The sequence below is a fragment of the Arvicola amphibius genome, chromosome 4 (assembly GCF_903992535.2).
Source record: "Arvicola amphibius chromosome 4, mArvAmp1.2, whole genome shotgun sequence".
NCBI lineage: Eukaryota > Metazoa > Chordata > Mammalia > Rodentia > Cricetidae > Arvicola > Arvicola amphibius.
The window spans coordinates 66,556,868-66,578,348 of NC_052050.1; the positions used below are offsets into that span (position 1 = coordinate 66,556,868).

The window sequence follows — 21,481 nt, forward strand, 5'->3', positions numbered from 1 at the left end:
CAGCTGGGGTGCCTATTTAGCATATAAAAGCAGACCTGGTCACCAGGTTCTCCCAGCATCCCTCAGTTCCTACCTGTTAGAGGGTAATGATAGAGCTGAAGAGTAGATAGCTATGATTACAGTTTTCCTTAGTTATGATAGAAAGTAAATTAGGTACAAAAGTTTGGACTCATCAAGAAAGGCTAAATAACGTAATATTTCCCCTAAATTTTCCAAATACTCATAAACTGGACATTGTAAACATATCCCTTACTTGGTAATTGTTCTTATTGTTTATAGTTTTGCATTGTTAAGTTAAAATCTTTCTTTTTATTTAGACAAAAAGAGGAAAGTTTTGTGGAATAATCTTTTTGTAAACTGTAAAGATGTGTCATTCAGACTGGATTAATAAAAAGTTGAACAGTCAATAACTAGGCAGAGGAGAGATAGACAGGAGTGGTAGCCAGAGAGAAAAGGGGAGCCAGCTAACCAGACAAGAGCCAGCCAGCCCCCAGCTGGCTGGCCAGACATGGAGGAAGCAGGAAAGCAGGATGGACTACATAGATAAGGTAAACGAGCCTCAGGGCAGCACATAGATTAATAGAAATTAGCTTAATTTAAGTTATAAGAGCTAGCTAAAAACAAGCCTAAGCTATAATTAATAAGTGTCCATATAGTGATTTAGGAGCTGGTTGGTGAAATAAAGAGCAGGTAGCATGTAGCTAGCTATATGCATTTCCATGCCAATCACTTAATCAACTGAATCACCTCTCCAGCCCCTCCAATAATATCTCAAGACAAAGATTAGAAGTCTTTCTCAATACTTCTCACTCCTTCCTCGATATCAATCTGTCAACGCTACAGGCAAAATTATCTTCAATCCATACATATCTCTCCATCTTTTCTATCTATAAAATACAAAACACAAAATCTCTCACCAAAACTATTTTTAATTTCTTAGTGATAAGTCTCCCTGCTAACGTTTGCCTTTCCTCAATTTATTCACTAATCTATATAATAGGAAGAAAATGGGTTTTAGAGCAACAAAGACCTGCCCCACACTACTAAAAAATGATAACAACATAAACCTGTTTTCTCAGCTATATATACTATCAACAAGAAAGCAAGCAAGCACACAAACAAAAAACTAATTATCTTACTTGAATGATATAAAGAAACAATACAATTAACAAAGCCTTTCAAAGTCCAAAAGACTTCCCCAGAGAACTTCAGATCCCAGAAGACTAGAGTCTTCAGCATAAAGTACTGCTCTGGTTACAGAGTAAATTTCTTATTTGTACCTCAATGAATAATGTGTACCTAGTCATTGAAAAGAAATCAGAAAAAAATGTTAAAATGCATTTTAATTCTCTTTTATTAAACTTACATAATGTATATATTTATGTATGGTATGCATAGGGTTTTTTACAAATTGAGTATTATATTCCAAAATGAGTTTTTCTATTACCTTAAATACACAGAAAATAATTAAAATCACATCTTTTATTGGTGCAGTTATCTGTATAGTTATCCTGCTTCAATACTTGCTTTTTTCTTTGCTTTTTTGGTGGTTGGAGGGCCAGTTTTCTCAGCAAATATAACCTCAGAAGTTGCATTTTCTACAAATGAAAACATAGTTTAATTCTATTTAACCAGCTATTAGTTAAATACAGATGACAGACAATTCAAATTCAAAACCAACCCAAACCCCTGGTTTTAATGACTTTACCTCTTTAAAAGGAAGAAAAACTTAATGTATGCTGAATAATCTAACTTGCCTCGATAGAAGAAAATATCCCTTAAAAATTTAGGTCAGACAGAGCTGCACTGGCTGCTCTTGCAGGGGGCCTGGGTTTGATCACCAGTACCCACATGGTGGTTCACAATCTTCTGTAACTCCAGTTCCAGAGGATCCAATGGCCACTGCAGGCACGGTGCACACACATGGTATACACATATACATACAGGCAGAACACCCATACCCCAACACAAAAACCAACTCAGAGGTCCATGTTTCACAGAAGTAGAATACATGGTTTACTTTTGAGTTAGTGAAGATGTATGTGGTAAAGCTCTTTATTTCTACTCCCCTGTATTTAAGCACTCCCTTTCTACTGTGATCTACCAGTATTTAGTCATTTACTTATGAATGCAATGAGGTTTCTCTGTTGCCCAGACTGGTCTTGAATTTCTAGGCTTAAGCCATTCTCCTGCCTCAGTCTCCTGAGTAGCAATGACTCCACGTACCTGCTACTATACCTGGCTCTATCAGCATTTAAAACAAACTCAGGCCTGGCCTATGGTATTCAGACCTTTCCTGTGTTCCATATTGCCTCCTTCTGCAGCAATCTTACCTGTAGCTTCAAAGAGCCATCTATACATTGACTTTACTGCCTCTCCTCCTGTGTACTCTCAAATTCAAAGCAGTCCAGTTTAGTCCTCACTAGCATCAGCAAAAACGCCCCTGTTCTGTCTCACTGGATCTAACACAAAGTGCTGACCGTCTCCTCCCTCTGCTCCTCCCCACATCTCCCTCCGTTCTCCACTCCCCAGACTGAGTACAAAGCAACAGTACTCATTGAGTGCTGACACTGTGCACGTTATGCATATGATCTGAGTTTAATATTGCACATCCAGCTTGTCTTTACTCTCTGAATCACTACCCTGATTTGAGGCACCACTTCTCTATAATTCATTAAATCGTTATTTACCTAAAATGTAAACCTAGGGTCATTTGCTTAACATTTTTTTTTCAGGCTTTCCATTGTCATCAAATTAAAATTTAAACTCTTTGTTCCAGGACAGGCTCTAAAAGCTGCAGAGAAACCCTGTCTCGAAAAACCAAAAAAAAAAAAAAAAAAAAAAAAAAAAAAAAAAAAAAAAAAAATTTAAACTTTTTTCTTTGACATACAAAGTCCTTTTTATGATTCATGATTCCCCAGCCTAAAATATTTTCCAGAGAAAATATAGGATTCTCAGTTAAATTTGAATTTCAGTAAAAACTTTAGTTAACTAATCCAGCTTAATAGTATTTATTTTGCAGTGTTTGAAACATACTTCTACCAGAATATTTGCCATTTGCCTGAGTTCAAGCTTAATGCATTTATTTGCTTAATCTGGAAACTCTAGGGGTTAATGGATTACTTCTATCATTTTCATCTCCCAAGGTGAAGGACATTTGTAGGTAGATTTATGAGTTTATGGGAGATAAAAACTATTACCAACATTTTGTAATAAATTAAACAGAATAACAAACATGGGAGTACTGAGGATAATAACCTCTGGATAAGTGCTTTATAGTTCCTAAGATTAAGACCAGGTTAGATCTGGATTATGATCATTCTTTCTCCACAGTTTTCATTCTAGTTAGTCTGATTACTTTAAATTATTTTCTACCTCATTTATGTATGTTATACAATGATGTATTATTATTATCACTATCATCATCATTATTATTGTTATTAATTATTGAGACAGGGTCTCACTATGTAGCTCTACAAACACAATCTGTAGACCAGGCTGGCCTTGAACACACAGATATCAGCTTGCCTCTGTCTCCTAAGTGCTGGTGTCTAAGGCATGCACCACCAGACCCATCACAATGAATTGTTACATAATGCATACTTTAGAATGGTGACATTCAGTGGGTTAACTGCCAGCTTCATGGGGCTGTTTAAACTCAATTGAAATTAAATAAATTCTAAAATTAAGAAAAGCTTAAAAAATAAATGTGTGTGTGTGTGTATGTGTGTGTGTGATTGCTAGTTTACTCTGTCCTGAGTCTTCTCATGGCTTCTGAGGTGCACCTCTATAATGTGCCAGCCACTAAGCCTGGGAGTCACCCGATGGACATTTCCTTCCTTCCCTCCTTCTACATCTTGAAGTGCTACATTTACATTCTTCTTAAAAGTTTTAATTCATTTTTACTTCTATATGATTTCACTTAATCCTATTCATCCAAACACCTACATTTCAACTCCAAATAGATATCAGTGTGTGTGTGTGTGTTTGTATATAAAAAGAGCCTCTGTCCTGACTTCCAGAGTCATGGTCACAAACTACCTTCATGAAGTGACACTTGAAGCTAATGCACCTCTCCAGGCTGAGTTATTCTATTCAAGGTTGTATATACAATGTCACAGTACTTCCTCAGATAGAACTGCCTTCATTTCTCCATTTAAAACATCATACCTAGGGGCTGGCAAGATAGTTCAGTGGGTAAAATCACTTATCAGACAAGCTTAGAAACCTGAGTTCAATCTCCAGACCCACATATAGATGGAAGGAAAGAAGTAGCTCCACAAAACTGTCCTCTAATATCTACACATGTGCTGCCATGTGTGCTCCTGCCACGTGCACTCTCACACAGTAATAATAGTTTTTAAAAAGCTTATCCGGTCACACTCTTTACCTTGCTTCATTTTCTTTCACTGCTCTCATATTCTTATATATACTCCATTTCTCTCATACAATACATCCTAACCACAGTTTCCCCTCCCTCCACTTCTCCCACTTCCCCTGCTACCTCCCCTCTTCCTCAGATCCACTCTCCCTTTATTTCCCTTCAGAAAAGAGCAGGCCTCTAAGAGATAACAGCCAAACAGGACTAAACAAGATACAATACAAGGCAAAGGCCCTCACATTGAGGCTGGAGAAGGCAACCCAATAGGAGTAAAAGAGCCCCCCAAACAGACAAAAGAGTCAGAGATACATCCATTCCCACTGTTAGTAGTCCCACAAAACCACCAAGCTAACAGCCATAACATATACACAGATGTGGTGCAAACCCATGTAGGTCCCATGCCACTTTAGTCTCTGTGAGTTTCAGAAGTGAATATGATTTTTTTTTATTTTTCTAGTCCCTTGAATGTGTTATTACAAAGCAAGTTTCCTTTAATTTTCTCGTGATAACTGTCTAGAGTACAGGCTCAGTGTCTAACACTATAATAGTGTTGTTCAAGGCTGGAGAAATGGCTCAGAGGTTAAAAGCATTGCCTGCTCTTCCAAAGGTCCTGAGTTCAATTCCCAGCAACCACATGGTGGCTCACAACCATCTATAATGGGGTCTGGTGCCCTCTTCTGGCCTGCAGGCATACACACAGACAGAATGTTGTATACATAATAAATAAATAAATATTAAAAAAAGAGAAAAAAAATAGTGTTGTTCAGAACAGGAATGAGCTTAATCTTTTCTCTCTCCAAGATAGGGTATCAAATGTTTGGCTCTAGTTGTCCTAGAAATCACTATGTAGATTAGAACTAATTTCTTAAAATGAAGATTTTAATACTAAACTGTATATTTTTGATTCACATAAACATTTGAAATGTTTATTTTTTGAAGAAGGAACAATTCTTCAATTTTGCTTTCAAAAAAATATTATAAAACTTCTTGCAAGAAATAAAAAAAACAGGACTAAAGGGATGGCTCAGTGGTTACAATCACTGGCTGCTGCTCTCCCAGAGGACCTCAGTTCAATTCCCAGCACCCACATGGCAGCTCACAACTGTTTACAACTCCAGTTCCAAGGGAGCTGTTCCTCTCTTCTGGACTCTGCAGGCACTGTATGCGCATGGTGCACAGGACACATGCAGGCAAAACACTCATAAAAGTAAAGCTGAAAAAGAAATAAAATAAAAATCTGACCTACGACTGAGGCTAATAAGTACATAAATGTCTTGCTATGTTCACTCCAATAATAAATTAAGGAGTGCCAGTAATGCGAGACATTTTGTTGATCCCATCATTCTCAGTCGTGACATGTGGCCCCAATGGTTCTTCTACCACTGAACCTATAAGGGCAGAGAAAATGTCTCACTCCCCACTGGGGTATACAGCAATGCCTAATATAGAATATTTTAAGTATATTTCTAATAACAACAAACAACAGGTGGTGTATGGATAGTAAAGACCCATTTTCTAACCTAATAATATTCTTTTCTTTCTTTCCTTTCCCTCCCTCCCTCCCTCCCTCCCTCCCTCCCTCCCTCCCTCCCTCCCTCCCTCTCTCTCTCTCTCTCCCTTTCTTTCTTTCTTTCTTTCTTTCTTTCTTTCTTTCTTTCTTTCTTTCTTTCTTTCTTTCTTTTCATTGAGATTGGGTCTGACTATCCATTCCTAGCTGGCCTGAATTTGCTATGTAAACCAGGCTGGCTTCTAACTTGCTTGTTTTCTGAGTGCTGGGATTAAAGATATACACCACCACCATAAGCAGCCAAATCTTTATTTTTAAAATGCAACTGAGCTAAAATGTTTCCTGGAGTACCTCGTTTGTTAATACATAGTATACTGTAGCAAAGGTAAATATGTAATCATTTAAATAATTAGTGCCACTAATTATTACCTGATGCTAAATTTGGAGTATACTTTGGTTCTGAAGAGATATGTGGGGCTTCTAATGTCATCTCTCTATAATAAGAACAAATTAGTGATATTTTAGGAACTTTCAATTATCCTCAAATTATACTGTAATTAAAGACATTCAATTAATTAGTCTGTAGGAAAAATATAACAGTTAAAAATGCATCATATTTATAGTAACAGATAACAATAACATGTATGTACATGTTTATGTAGAGGAAAGCCCTGATGTTTAGAATTACATAGACCTGAGTTAACCCTGGTTTTACTACTCATACTTCAGTGGCCTTGAGAAAGCTGTCCAACCTGTCCTGAGTCTTAATTGCAAAGAAATTGCCAGGACGTTTTGGTGATATTTGGACATGAGTGTCTTTTCTCTTTGGCACTTCCACAAATGAGACTGCATCCCATTCTGATTAAACATGCAGGTGAGGATGAGTTACTACAAGAAGATCCAGGTTCATTATTCGCCCCTAAAACAAGTTCTGAGAAAAACAGATTTCCTTGAAGACAACAGAGTTGAAAACCAAATGTGAGAGGAGACTTTTCTAAGTTCCTGTATTAGTTCATTGAAAAGTCGAACTTAGTAAAGAGCCAACTATTTTTCTGTCATTTCTCTTTAAGCTCTTGTTTCCAAGTAGAGCTGCCTTGCTTCTGAATGAACCTTCATGTGAACTACTTCTTACTGGGGCATTTCAGGGACACTCTGAGTTCTCTTCAGATCACATAACTCTTCCACCTTTCACTAATGCATCTCGGCTGCCCTATGAATAAAAAGCTATTTTTAGGGATGAAGAGTCCAGTGTAGTGACACAGCTCCATACTTCTGCTATGACACGTAAATCTCCCCCTGCTCTGGCCCGATTCAGACTCCTCTATGGGGACAGCAGCTCTGCCTATGCTTCTCTAGTCCTAGTCTCCCACGGCCATTGCCACACACACTTATCTGAAGCTGGCTTCCTCTGGCATTGGATCAGAATAATCTGGAAGTGGACTTTCTCCAGTCTGTAGGTTACCTTTCCATTTTCTTGAGTTTTCTGTAAGTATTCACTGAGGGTTAAGTTATTTTAAATTTCCCACAATATGCTTTAGTCATGACGAAAACCTTTCAGTGGCTCTCAATATCTCTGGGACAAAATAAAAATGCCCTCCCCAGGCCTTTCACAGTCCAGATGGTGTCCACGCTCTTGAGCTCAGACCCTGTCACTCTCACAGACCCTCAGGTCAGTGCACTTACCCTGACCAAATGCTTCCTCTAATAACACGCTTCTCCTCGGTCACTTCTTGGTCTTCCCCACAGCAATTCTACCACTTTTTTTTTTGCAAGAGCCTCAACATCAAGAGACATTGGCATTATTTAATAATAACTACCTCCACAATAATTCCTCCTAAAACAGAGTTTTGAATAAGTGTTTTTGAGACAGTTACACAAATAATCCATTTTTTAAATTATTATTTTTTATTTAATTTTTTAAATTATTATTCCTAGGAACCAAGAGAGGTCAGTGTGTTCTTAGACTTTTAGAAAACTACATAAATCATAAGTGAATATTTTACAGAAACTCTCAAGAATAGTTCACATGGTTGGGATCACACAGACCAGGGCTTAAAACCAACTTATGCTACATTTTGGCAATTCACAATGAATTGGGTTTTTTCCTTTCAGATTACCAAAAATTAAAAGTCTAATTCAGTTTAGTTAGATGATGCAATTATCTGCAATCCACAAGAATTGAATACTTTCCCTGCAATACTACTTTTATTGAATATGAATTTAGATAGAGAAAAAGTACCTTTCTATCTTCTTTCACTATGACAAAAATCATTTTGGTAATTGTGCAAGGACTAAACTAACCTACCAATTCTATAGATTTACAAAAAGTCAGACTAAGAGAGAACCAAAGAAGGGAAGAACAGGCTTGAAATGATTATAATCAGCACACGAAGGTGGTTATTCAAAGCTGTCTATTAGTAGCTAATATGAATTAATAAATGCTTGACTGATAAATTCCCACAAAATGAAGCCAGATTCAACATTGACAAAAACAACTTTGATAAGACAACAATATACCCAATGATTTTTATTAAATGTTACTTAGCATATGTGTTATTAATTCAAAATGATAGAGTCAGCCTTGACCACTGTCTCTCACATCCCACCATTGGCTCTAACAAGTCTTGCTAATTCTACTGGCAAATGTGGTAGGAGCTCAGCCTCTTACCTCAGGCCCTCCTCTGGCTAGTCCTCCTACCTAAAGAGCTCTACCCAACTTGCCCTTCCTGTAGATAACAGCTCAAATGATGCCTTTCCAATGGGACCTCCCCACCACACCATTTAAAGTAGCAAGCTTCAACTCCAACACTCCAGGGGCCATCTTGCTTTATCTTTTTTGATATCATCCTTTTCAACACAGCAAGCAGCACCACATTTACTTGTCTATTGTCTATCTCTCCAAAATGTAATGTGGATTTGATGAGGACAGTGATTTTGTGTTTGATTTTACTCCTTACTATGTCCCAGCAATTAGAACACTCCTGACTAGAGTGAGTGATCAGCAAATACTCAATCAAGTTCATCTGAGTCTGTGGAATGGCACTTATTACTATCATATAACTCATAATAAAGGGTTTTGAAAAGTACAATACCAAAATTTTTAGTTCTTACATTTTTCTATGGCATTCCTCATAGTTTTCTGGAGAAGAACCTACCAAAGGGGGGGGGGGGGGAATCAATCCATTAGACATAGAGATAATCCAAAAGCACATAAGAGGCTAAAATTATCCTGGATAAAAATAAATATTTCTCTTCAGCATACATACTGACAGAACTTCTGATTTTATGTTTGACTGTTTTATCATGTTTCTCATGTGTCTCTTAAACTAGGCAAAGGTATTTAGAAAATATCAAAGTAAAACATAAAAAGTATTATGAAGTGTTATGAGATACATAAATACTTGGGTAGTTCTTTATAATCTGAGTACCTTTCATAACTATTACCTTGGGAACTTTACAATATCCAAGTCAGTCAAACACACCAATTTGTTTTTCCCCATTTCACATATGTGGAAACAAGGACTAGTCAGTTACAAAACCCACCACCTGCCTTAGGTATTTAGCTGAATCAATGATGTCCAGGTACAGTAAGAAAGCTAGCTCAAAAGCTGAGGTGGACCACTGAGATGAATAAGGGCAGACAGCTTGCCAAGCCTGCCCACGGTCCTAGGTTCAGTCTCTAGCACTGTAAACACGCAACAGTAATAAAGAAGGTTGGATTGGGGTGGGAGAAGTCTTAGTAAAGTACTTGGCAAACATCCACAAGGACCTGAGTTCAGTCCCCAGGACTCATGTTGTGGAGGAGAAGACCAGCTCCCAAAGGTCATCCTCTGATCTTCACAAGTATGTCATGGCACACATATATGTACATGTACTCACATCCACACATTAAATAAATGTAATTTTTAAAATCAGGGGCTGGCAGATGGTCCGTTGGGTAAAGGTGCTTGCTGCCAAGAATGACAATGTGAATTTGATCCCCAGAACTCGTCAGGCTGTTTTATGAACTCTATATATCCAGTATGGCACATGCAAATGCTCATGCATACACACATGCATACAGACACATAATAGATAAGTAAAATGTAAACAATAAGCTAGAAACCCATATTACTAAAACTATTGTTAGGTATTATTTGTAGCCAGAAGCAATCTTGGCTCATAGGTTTAGATTAGAAGTCATTTAGAATAGAAAAAAACTACTTTCATTTTCCAACATAGATGAGGGATTTTCCTCATGAGAGAAAAATGAATGTAAAACTCACTCAGAATTGCTGAGAGGTCTGCGAGCTGAGCCACCTTCTCTACAGCCACTGCATTGCTGGTGTCTAGAAGAGTGGAATTCTTGCAGGACTTGTACTCTTGCAACCTGGGATGCTCACAATCTAAAAAACAGAATATGTCATGGTACATACCATACACTCATGTATGTGAATGTGTGTGTGCTAAATAAATAAATATAATCTCAAAGTTTTAAGATAACATAAAACTTTGAAAAGCCTTCAAGTGACAGACAGATTACTCCATGCCCCAAACTTAGGTCCTATCCATTCCAGACTATGGTAATTGAAGGTTTGGGATAGAACGGAACACAAGGATAAGTCATAATGACATCAAGATAAGAATCTACAGCCCAGTCCAGTTCTCTGTCCTTGCATGTCTTCTGTCTAGATTTTTGCTTTACAGAGATCACCGAGCTACCGAGTGGCAGCACACACATAACTGGCTGACTCTCGTATTCTCTGTACTCCTCTCTGTCCATTAAGCCTCATGCCAATGAGAAACATAGTCACACTGCCACTACTTGGTATCAGTTTTAAACTTTCTATTGACTGTGGCTATGTAAGAATGTGCTATACATGTTGCATCCCTGTATGTACCTTTCACCTGTCCACAGCACACTATTATATCATCAGATAGTCTTCATATGTATGGAAACTGTGAATTGAACCTAGGACCTCATGCATGCTGGCCAAACATTCTACCACTGAGATACATCTCCAGACATTATTAGATATTCAATGTAGGTATCATGATGATAAAATACTACAAAAATCTTATTCTTCTGGTATACCATGCAATCTTTTGGTTTTCCTGAATCAGTGTTCCCCTATCTTCACAGATGGTTTAATTTTATATGTATTTCATTCTCTTAGTCTTTTTTTTTTTGTTTTTGAATTTCAAGACAGGGTTTCTCTGTGTAGTCCTGGCTGTCATGGTACTCACTCTGTAGACCAACATGGCCCCAAACTCACAGAGATTTGTCTGCCTCTGTCTCCCAAGTACTGGGATTAAAGGCGTGCACCACCACTGCCTAGCAAGACTTCGGAATTTTAGAGAGACCATGAAAATTTTAGAGAAACTCTGAACTTTGAAAGAGATTTTAAATGTTTTGAAGAGATTGAACTCTTCTTACTCTTTATTTTTGTTTTTGAGACAGAGCCTCTCAATGTAGCCCTGGCTGTCCTGGAAATCACTATGCATGCCAGGCTAGTCTCAAACTCACAGAGATTCACTTGCCTCTGCCCCAAGAGCTAGGATTAAAGGCGTGTGCCACCAAAGAGACTGAACTTTTTTTTTCCAAGACAGGGTTTCTCTGTAGCTTTGGAGCCTGTCCTGGAACTAGCTCTTGTAGACCAGGCTGGCCTCGAACTCACAGAGATCCACCTGCCTCTGTCTCTCAAGTGCTGGGATTAAAGATGTGCACCACCACTGCTTGGGAAGCGAGTGACCTTTTAAAGTATTTGAATTTTTTTTTTCGAGACAGGGTTTCTCTTCTGCAGCTTTAGAGCCTGTCCTGGAGCTAGCTCTTGTAGACCAGGCTGGTCTCGAACTCACAGAGATCTGCCTGCCTCTGCCTCCCGAGTGCTGGGATTAAAGGCGTGCGCCACCACCGCCCGGCTGAGAAGTATTTGAATTTTTAAAGACTGTGACTTTTAAAAATTGGAATGTTTTATATTGTGATATTAATATTAACATGTCAAATATTGGGGGCAAATGACAAAAGAAAGGTTCTAGTTGAATAGTGATGTGACTATGCTATCAAGTTGATAAGGGGTCAATTATGTTGGCTAGTTTTACGTCAACTTGATACAAGGTAGAGTCACCTGGGCAAAAGGAATCTCAATTGAGAAAATGTCCCCACCAGACTTGTCTGCAGGCAAGCCTGTGGGACATTCTCTTGATTAAAGATTGATGTGGGAGGGCCTATCTCACTGGTGATGCTGTCACCCTTACACTCTAGGGTCCTGGATGGTATGAGAAAACAGGTTGAGTGTGCCAAAGGAGCAGGCCAATAAGCATCACTCCTCCATCAGGCATCTCTCTGCGTTCTTTCCTTTATTCTTAGGATCTATATGTCTGTTTAAGTACCAGTATCACGCTATTTCTATGACCATGGCTCAGTAGTTTAGAATTTTAAATCATTGTTAATTTACCTAAAATCTTTTGTGTCTCCCCTAAAAGTTAACTAGGATATGTATTTTTTTTCAGAATTGTAAAAGCACAAAAGGATAAGTCCAACCAATTAGGCCCATTTCCAGGCCTTTATTACATTTGTTCACTGATACCCTGTTACCCAAAGCAAGCTATACAGCTCACCCAATGTGACAAAATAGAAAACTACCACAGAGGAATGAGCAATTTAGACCAACATATCAAAAATCACAGCATGCCTTTTATTAACAGATCCTAGAGTCATCTAATCCATAATCCCTCTGACTAAAAACATCCCAAAAGGTAATTCTTCAGGGAATCCCAGCATTTGGGATGTTAAGACGGGGAACTCAAGTCACTTCAAGTTCAGCCTGGTTTACATAGTAAGGCTTTATCTCAAAAGAGGCTCCCTTTGAGTAGAAAGGAACAGTCACAATATCTACCATTTAAAAAATGACATCAACACATATATGTATATAACTGTGCAAATATAGTATACAACTATACAACATATATATGCGCATATATATAACTGTAAGAACATTCGTTTGTACAAACATTAGTCACCATTGGTTTGTACAGTTATATACACATGTGACATGTTCATGCTCGTACATGTTGTTCTGTCATACCTCCGTCCCTTCTATCTCAGTTTGCCCTCCCTCTCCCCCTCCTCCACTAGGTCTCCTTTGCTCTAGATTCTCCTCGTCTACTTTCAAGTCACCTTTCAGTTTTATTTCAACATATGAGAGAAAATACACAATATTTGTCTTTTTGTGTCTTGCTTAGGATTCATGATTTCTTCTTTCCAATTCACTGTGTCTTTATGAGTTTGATTTTGAAAAGAAAAAGGCACGTTCTATTGTTACAGGAAGCTGTAGAGAAAAGCCTATGTTGTCTTCCATCATCAACCAAAGGCTCTATTTATAATAAATAATAAGTAACTGTGAAGAAAATTCAAGCAAGGATTTGGCCTACTTAACATGTTATATACTGAAGAGTAAGAAAACTACATGAAATAAAAGAAAGCAAACAGAAGTGTACAATGAGGGTATGTATATTTAGAGAACAAATGCACCTTCACCTCCATTAAGTGCAAATATATTCACTGTAAGATGTATGGACAAAGCAACAGCTTTACAGCACAGCCAATTAAGGATGAAATCATATTCTTACTCAAATAATCTGATCCTCTGAACAGCTCAGGTGATGGGAAGCTATTCTCTTCAGTACTCTTTGTATATGAGTCTGTGTCTGAACAGCTCAGGGGACAACTGGAAACATCGTACTCTGAGGTCATCCCTGGAAAATAAAGCGAAACAAAAAAGGTTGAGTGGGATAAAGAACAGAATTAAAATCCCAAAAAGGCACATCTGTAGAAATGTTATATATTATGTATAGTTTATATATATATATATATATATGTAGTTATATAGCAAGAATTTAATATTGACTTCACACACAATTAGGAAATCATAATATTGCCAATGATTTTTATTTAAATCTTAGACAAATAAATGCTTTGATGTTGATAAACACATTATAATCCTTCTGACTATTTCCCTAAGTTCTACTTTTTACGGCCCACTCCTTTTTCATTTCATCTGTAATCCTAGCTCAAAAATTCAAGTTCTATATGTATGCAATTCACTAGCTAAGAAGAAAAAGGATGAATCCAGCCATTCCATCCAAAAAAGGACAGACTAAAATAAGACAGAATGAAAAACAGACAAACAAAAGACTGAACAGACATCCCAGAAATACTCAAATATATATGCACAACTGATTTTTATGTAGACATGTAAGTAGTTTAATGAAGAAAGGAAGGATTGTCTTTTAAACAAGTTGTGTTAGAATAGCTCCGTATGCATATGTAAAACCAAAACAAACGTTGGGTGTGTGACTTTGTGGTAGAATACTTGCCTGCATGTGTGAAGCCCTAGGTCCAATCACTATCATAACAAAAGCCCTCATCCCCCAAAACAAAACTCCAAAGAAAACAAAACAAAAGTTAAGCTGAAGAGATGGCTCAGCAGTTAAGAACACTTGCTTTTCTTGCAGATGACCTGTATTTGGTCCTAACAGCTGTATAGCAACTTACAGCCATCTGTAACTTCATTTACAAGGAATCTGAGACATCCTCCTGGCCTCCTTGAGCACCGGGTACACGTGTACAAATACATACATACAGACACTCATACACATAAAAATAAATTTTAATAAACTTAAATTTTATACCATACTCTAAGAAATTAACACTAAGTTAGGCATGTTGGTGCATGCTTCATGGAGAAGGGTTGTAGTCCTACCTACTCAGGAGGCTGAAGCAGGGAAATATAGAATTTAAGGCCAGCTTAGGCAAATTGGTAAGATACTTCCTTAAAATAAAAAGTAAAAAAGAGATCTGGTGGAAAGACAATACAGAAGCAACATTATAAATAGAAGAGCTACACACTGAGTGGCAATCAGTGCTCATACAGGACTCTGATACATTGACACACATCTTTACCTGGACCAAGGCCACAGGAAAGCCAATCCTTAGAGATTGCTCAAACTGCTCTGCCAGCAACAACAGATAAGTACTATCACACGCACACGCATGCACACACACACACACACACACACACACACACACAACCACTACCATGAGAAGCATGTGAACACAGGAGCTGACCTGGATACAAACTTGGGGACACAAGTATACGTAGGCAAAGACTACATCCAGGACACTGGTGGAAGAGCAGCCTGAGCTCAGGTAATATCCAAGCTTGTCCTCATTCCTACTTTTCTCCCCTCTCCTCGCTTCCTCTTTACTATTCTTTTTATAAATTTGAGACAGGATCTTACTATGCAGCCCTGCTGTCCTGGAACTCACTATGTAGACTAGTCTACGCTGAAACTCAGAGATCCTACTGCCTCTGCCTCCTGAGCATTAATCCTCCTGAGGACTAAAGGTGTGCTCCACCATGTGTGACTTTTTACTTTTTATTATTAATAAACTTAACAATCTTTAAATTACTTGCTTATTCATTTGGTCTCCTAGTTCCTTAGTGAGAATGTAGGCAAATTACCCAGTTGCTTTTTATTGTACTTTAGTATCTGGTTTGTAGTAAAATCATTCTTTCTGTTATAGTTGTCTGCTACTCCTCTATCAATGATAGTGGGGAATCATAAGCCCAAGAAAAGACCATCCACAAAGAAAATCCACATGAAACAGAACAATGAATATGGAAAAAAAACCAAAAAAACACCGACAATGGGAAGACTCATCCATTGCATCAGATACACAAACAACACAGAAACACAGAAAATGAACAAACCAATACAGCACTTTCAAAAGCTTGCAATTCTTCAATAAATAAAACCAAAGATAGTAAACTAAGCAAAAAGCTAAACAAATGACTCAAAAGTTCATTTTTTAAACAACTTCAGAGTATGACAAAACAAGGAAATCAAGTCAGGGCCTAGATAAAAATTTCAGAGACATGAATGAGAACCTCAATAACCTGGAAGAGAAATTCAGCAAAAAAAACTGAAATTCTGAAGAAAAAAACAAAACAAAACAAATGTTGGAAATTGAAGAGTTAATTCAGGAAATTAAAAGCATCACTTATTAGTGAAAAGCATCACTAATATGCTAGATCAAGCATAAGAAAGAATATCAGGGATCAAAGATGAGGTTGAAGATATACTATACTCAGAGAAAGAAAAACACAAGGGTGTCTATAAATATCCAAGAATTCTGGAAAATGATCAAGCAAGAGACTAAATCTAAAATCCAGGAAGTAGAAGGGTAGGAGCTGAGATAATAGCCAAAGGCATAGAAAATTAGAGTAAAATTATTCCAAATCTAGTCCCTTTGGAACTTCAGTGCTGGTCAGTCAGCTGACATGCATGCCTCGTTCCCAACCCACAATCCTGGCACTGCTAAACCAATCTATTTAGGGTCTCTCTTCACTGCTACAGGACAGGAAGTGTGAAACAGAGCTGTACTTAACAGGGCTTTAGGCATGAAGTGGTAGTTGTATGAAATGGTAGTTGCTTCCTTTGCTCTTCAGACAGTAGACACAGCAGAAAAGCCAATGGCTCTTTGTGATACTCCTCTTTTTCACAACCTTCCTTTAGGAATGCCTGCAGTTCTGCTTCAGGAAACCTATTTGCTGGTATTCCTTAAAGGTATCCTAAGAACCTGCAGCAAGTGTAATGGAAAGGCTGGGAATCATGGGAAAGAGCAGGAGCTGTGAGTACAGACAGCTGCACAGTCACAGAGATGTTCTTCTGACGGATCTGAACAAAGGCTGAAGGCGGCTAGCCAATACCACACACATGCTCCCTTTTCTTCTTTACCAGGAGATTTAGAAATACCTTCTGTAGCTTATATTAATAACAATGGATCTTGTGCACAGTATATGAGAAGCCAAGAAAATCACAATAAAAAAGCATCAAACAGCAGGACATACTAAAGCGTTTCCTCAGTGGATTTAGATACTTTCACATCTTTATATGTCTCCATATTGGTCCTAATCTCAAAATAGACTTTGATTTTGCTTCTGTGAGCTTTCTTGTCAAAGGAATAAAGTTATGAAAGACCTAAAAATCTGGTAGAAATCATTTATAGGTCAGTGTCTTTGAGTTAAAAAAAAAAATTCTATTTGTAGGAGCCAAAAAAAATTCCAGTCTGAACAATGAATGAGTCCAGTGCTGAAGGCACAATTAGAAGTCTAAGTAGGTGCAGCCTATTTCATCATCACTGTCGACATTCAGGGTTCATTAGAAGAAAACATGGGCCCTTTCTTCTAATGCTGCATACAGGTTTTACTCCAATTCTATTGTCTTAATTTTGTCAATAACTGTCACCAGGGAAATTTTCATTAGATGGCGATATGACTGAAAAAGCAAAAACGATGCTGTCATCAAGTGTCCTCACACACGCAGACATAGTCATTGTGCTGGATAGTTTTATGTTAACTTGACACATGCTGAAGTCATCACAGGAAAGGGAGCCTCAACTGAGAAAATGCCCTTGTAAGATTGGACTGTAGGCAAACCTGTAGGGCATCTTCTTAACTGGAGATTGATGTGAGGGCCCAGCCCAGTGTGGTGGGTAGAGCCATTCCTAAGCTGATAATCCTATAACAAAGTAGGCCAGGCAAGCCATGGCAGTAAGCCAGTAAGCAGCACTCCCTTGTGGCCTCTGCCTCAGCTCCAGTCTCCAGGAGCTCACCTGAGTTCCTGACTTGACTTCCTTCAAGATGAACAGTGATAAAATGTACGCTCCTAGTAAACCCTCCCCCCAGCTAGCTCTGGTCGTGCTCCATCACAGCAGAGGGACTCTAACTAGGACAGTCATCTTCATCTACACCAGCACATTCTCTCAAAAGCCAAGTTTTTTAAAAGCAACAGCATTCACTTCTTTGAAAGCAAGCACCACTGATTAAACGAAATTCAACAAGTTATGTGGTGACTGCACTATTTGGAAAATCTACAAACCCAGTTACCATGGAATCTGGCTTGATATTTTTCACAAGAGTTCGGGAAACAAAACTTCAGATTTCCTCTTATATCCTCTCACCTCAGAATCAAAAGGTACCATTGCATTTCGCTGTCACCCTGGGCCCACGGGGGCCAAAACTTGGTTCCACACTGGCAGGTCCACTCCTCAAGGCATGATGCTGCCTTATGTTGCAGGAGGATGATTCCATCCATGTGTCAGGTGTACCTGCCTCTGACCTGAGCTTAATTGCTCCGGCCCTGCTGTCCAGCCGTGTGCCCTACCGTGACTCCTCCAGCTCTGGGTGCCAGGAAGGCCTGCAGGAAGACCTCTGTACACGCTGTTCCTTTTGCATGGATTTCTCTTAACCATCTTTTGGCATAGCTAATTTCTGGTCCCCTTCAGATCTCAAGTCAATTGCCAACTACACATGGAAGCATTTCCTAGTATTTCTAGCTGGGCATAATTAATTACATTCAAGTCATTCTCTTTTATAACATGTCACTACAATAATTTCTCATTTACTGGTGTAAACATGCAGGCATTGAGAATGAGGTCTAGAGCACAGCCGGGGATTCATGTTAGACTAATGGAAAGACAGCTTCTCTTGTGCTGAAGTGAGAAGTTGAGAGATGCAAAGGAGAGCATTATGTTTGGAGAAAAGACAGAAAGCTGTAATCTGTTAGTCTTACCTGAAACTAGTTCACTACTTGATGAACAACTGTCAATCTTGAAGTCCTTAGTCACTGACTCCTATGTGGAATAAGAATGAAAGATATAGTACAAATTATGAGATAGATATTTTAATTTGATTTTTTGATATTTGATTTGGTTTGAAAAATGAGTGTCAACTTTGTATGTTAATTTCATAGATATATCGGAATACTGATCACAGATAATCTTCTATTTAACACTAAATCTAAAAATAAATATTAAATTACTATGAATAAATATGGGGAACTAGCACAGTCAACTCACTATTGAGAGATAAAGTAATAGAAAGAAAGTTAATATTTTTCTGACAACCTAGGAAGGAAGGACTTTTTCTCACCTTTTAAATAACAAGTGGAAGCCGGGCAGTGGTGGCGCACGCCTTTAATCCCAGCACTCGGGAGGCAGAGGCAGGTGGATCTCTGTGAGTTTGAAGCCAGCCTGGTCTACAAGAGCTAGCTCCAGGACAGGCTCCAAAGCTACAGAGAAACCCTGTTTTGAAAAACAAAAACAAAACAAACAAACAAAAAACCCGAAAAAAAGCAGAATAAATCAGAAGAAAAATGACATAGAAGTCCAAAATAATAAAATTAAAGACTCATAAGTCAATGGAAATCTTTGCTATGTGTGTAAAACTGTCTTCAGCATATAATGAACAGGTACTTCCTAGCAGAAGAAATACAATGGACAGCAGTGAGAAAAAGTCCTGACCTCATCAGCATCCAAAGGAATGGGAAGTAAAGTAACGCAGCGTTTTATCTGTCATCAATTTGAGTAAGAGTGTGCCAATTTGCCCACAAGAATCTCAAAGTGTCAAACACATCTACCCTTTGGCCTACTGCAAAGTATTTATCTTAAGTAACAACCGTAGGTGCACACAATCTTATAGAAGTATGTCTATCAATACCCACAAAGGCAAAACCTTGGAATCTCGGGCTCCCAGTCTCCAGAAAAGTCAGACACATTTTGGTATATCTATTAGATAAAACACTATGAAGACATTAAAATATTATAAATGCCTTAAGACTATTTAACAATAAGGTAATATAGAAGTTGTAAAATGTTTTTAAAGCAGAGAAAAAAAGCAGAAAGAAACATACAGCAATTCTAAGCAAGTTTTATATACTATTTTGAATATTTAAATCATCTTCACAAAATACTTCACCATATACTGCTATAACATAATGCAAAAAATCATTTTTTAAATGTCGTATGTGAAACTGCCATCTTCTAAACACAGGCCGGTGGCCTGAGGCAGGACTGTAAGTTTAAAGCCAGCTTCTGCTGTACAGTGAGGTCCTGTCTCACAAAGCTAGATTATAATAAAAGAATATTAGCATGCTCTGTGGCACACTGAGTTCTTAGTGATCAATCATGTTTCTAGTTGCTAATGGACAAGCTCAAATGGAAAACAGGCTTTAAAATGTTAACATTTTGAATCTGCAAAAGAGAACGTTAACAAATAACATTTCCCCAGTACTCACTAAAAGATCTGAAAAAGACAGAAGTGTGTAATTATGAACCTCCTTAAGTGGGACGCTCAAGGCTCCCTTTTATTGTGAGGTGCATCAGCTACTGCCTGCCTCTACCCTAAGTATATGTAAGAAGCATAGGAGGAAATCTTTAATTAAAAATGAGAAAAAAGAAGAAGAAGAAGAAGAAAAAGAAGGATAGGAGGAACATACATACACTCAATGGAGTTATCTTCTCATCTGGGGTCTCTTGGCCAGGGATATTTTCTTGCAGGCTTTCCCCTCCTGTAATACTTAACTGACTGCAAATAAACAAAACAGTCCCGTTTACAACATCTGGGTTTGTCTTGTGTCTTGTTGTAGTTTAAAATCTGAGAGTTCCTTTGAGGAGATCTTAAGAGAACTGACTGGGATTTGCACCAAAAGCTGAATGATGCTGCAGACGCTTTCCTTACAGGTTCTGTCACGCCTTTAAGTAATGTGGCAAGCCCTCCATTCATAAACCGAATCTGTCTGGACTGGGGGCTGTTGCTCAGTTTGGTGGAGGGCCTTAAACCACAGCGTAATGGCACAAACTTGTAATCCCAGATTTGGGAGGTGGAGGCATGAAAATCTATCTGTTAAGGTCAACCTCTACTACATAGAGAATTTGAGGCCAGCCTGGTCTATATGAGATCCTATCATTCATAAATATAGATGTGTGCATTATCTGTAAACGTATATAAAACCTAACACACACATATATGTGAGAGAAGGGCGTGGACGGGAATGTTGTGTGCACACCCCTCCCCCCAATTTCTGGGTCTGCGTTTTAGGAGCAGAACCAGCACATTCATTTTCTCCCTTGACTCCTTGATTGAGAGGCTACTAAGCAGAAGCAAAACCTAAAACTTTCTGAGAAAGCCAAGTTGCCCAGGGCTGTTACCCTAGGATACCCACCTTGGCAACTGTGAGCTGCTACCTCTGAACCTGTTCAATTCCTCTTTCTCAGTAATCTTCCGCAATCCCTGCTCTTTGCCTTTTCCCTTCAGACCTGCGAGAGGGTGCCACGTTTCAGGGGTCCTGCTCGTGCCCCCACTCAACCCCGGCCAAGGCCCACCCGCCACCCAGGCCTGCTGAACTTCGACCTGGAGGGACCTCAGTCTTCCCAGGGACGGCTAGGTCCGGCTTCGGGGTGAGGTTGAGCCTCTCATCATCCCTCTTCTTGCGGGTATAGACCCGTCGAGGCCACATGACCACGCCACCAAAGCCGGAGGGCCCTACACGCCCCATCTTGTCCATCGCCTCTTGAGGAACTGGCCACCCACAGAGTGGACCGCCCGCCTTAGAACTACTTTTATAGTCGCAAAGGTTTCTGGGAAGATGGTGGGCGGCTCCGGCCACGCCCTATTGCCGGCAAAGCAAGGCCTGGGCTGTGAGAACTGCTTCTAGATGACTGAACCCAAGCTCCCTAAGTTTTAAATGCACGTGTGCACACGCACACA

At 38.8% G+C, this 21,481-nt stretch overlaps 1 protein-coding gene across 1 annotated transcript in view; it reads right to left on the reverse strand.

Annotated features, from left to right (window-relative positions):
* Positions 1 to 21,230, reverse strand: part of Meikin (meiotic kinetochore factor) — a 44,691-nt gene extending 23,461 nt beyond the window's left edge. Inside the window, exons 1-10 of the mRNA XM_038324618.1 lie at positions 21,125 to 21,230; positions 20,937 to 21,030; positions 20,215 to 20,299; positions 18,507 to 18,564; positions 13,500 to 13,625; positions 10,154 to 10,273; positions 9,000 to 9,039; positions 6,318 to 6,382; positions 5,624 to 5,629; positions 1,528 to 1,598 (exon numbers count right to left, since the gene is read on the reverse strand). Coding sequence (XP_038180546.1) covers positions 1,528 to 1,598; positions 5,624 to 5,629; positions 6,318 to 6,382; positions 9,000 to 9,039; positions 10,154 to 10,273; positions 13,500 to 13,625; positions 18,507 to 18,564; positions 20,215 to 20,299; positions 20,937 to 21,030; positions 21,125 to 21,230 — 771 coding nt within the window. The remainder of the gene's footprint in view (positions 1 to 1,527; positions 1,599 to 5,623; positions 5,630 to 6,317; positions 6,383 to 8,999; positions 9,040 to 10,153; positions 10,274 to 13,499; positions 13,626 to 18,506; positions 18,565 to 20,214; positions 20,300 to 20,936; positions 21,031 to 21,124) is intronic.
* Positions 21,231 to 21,481: the final 251 nt, after the last annotated feature.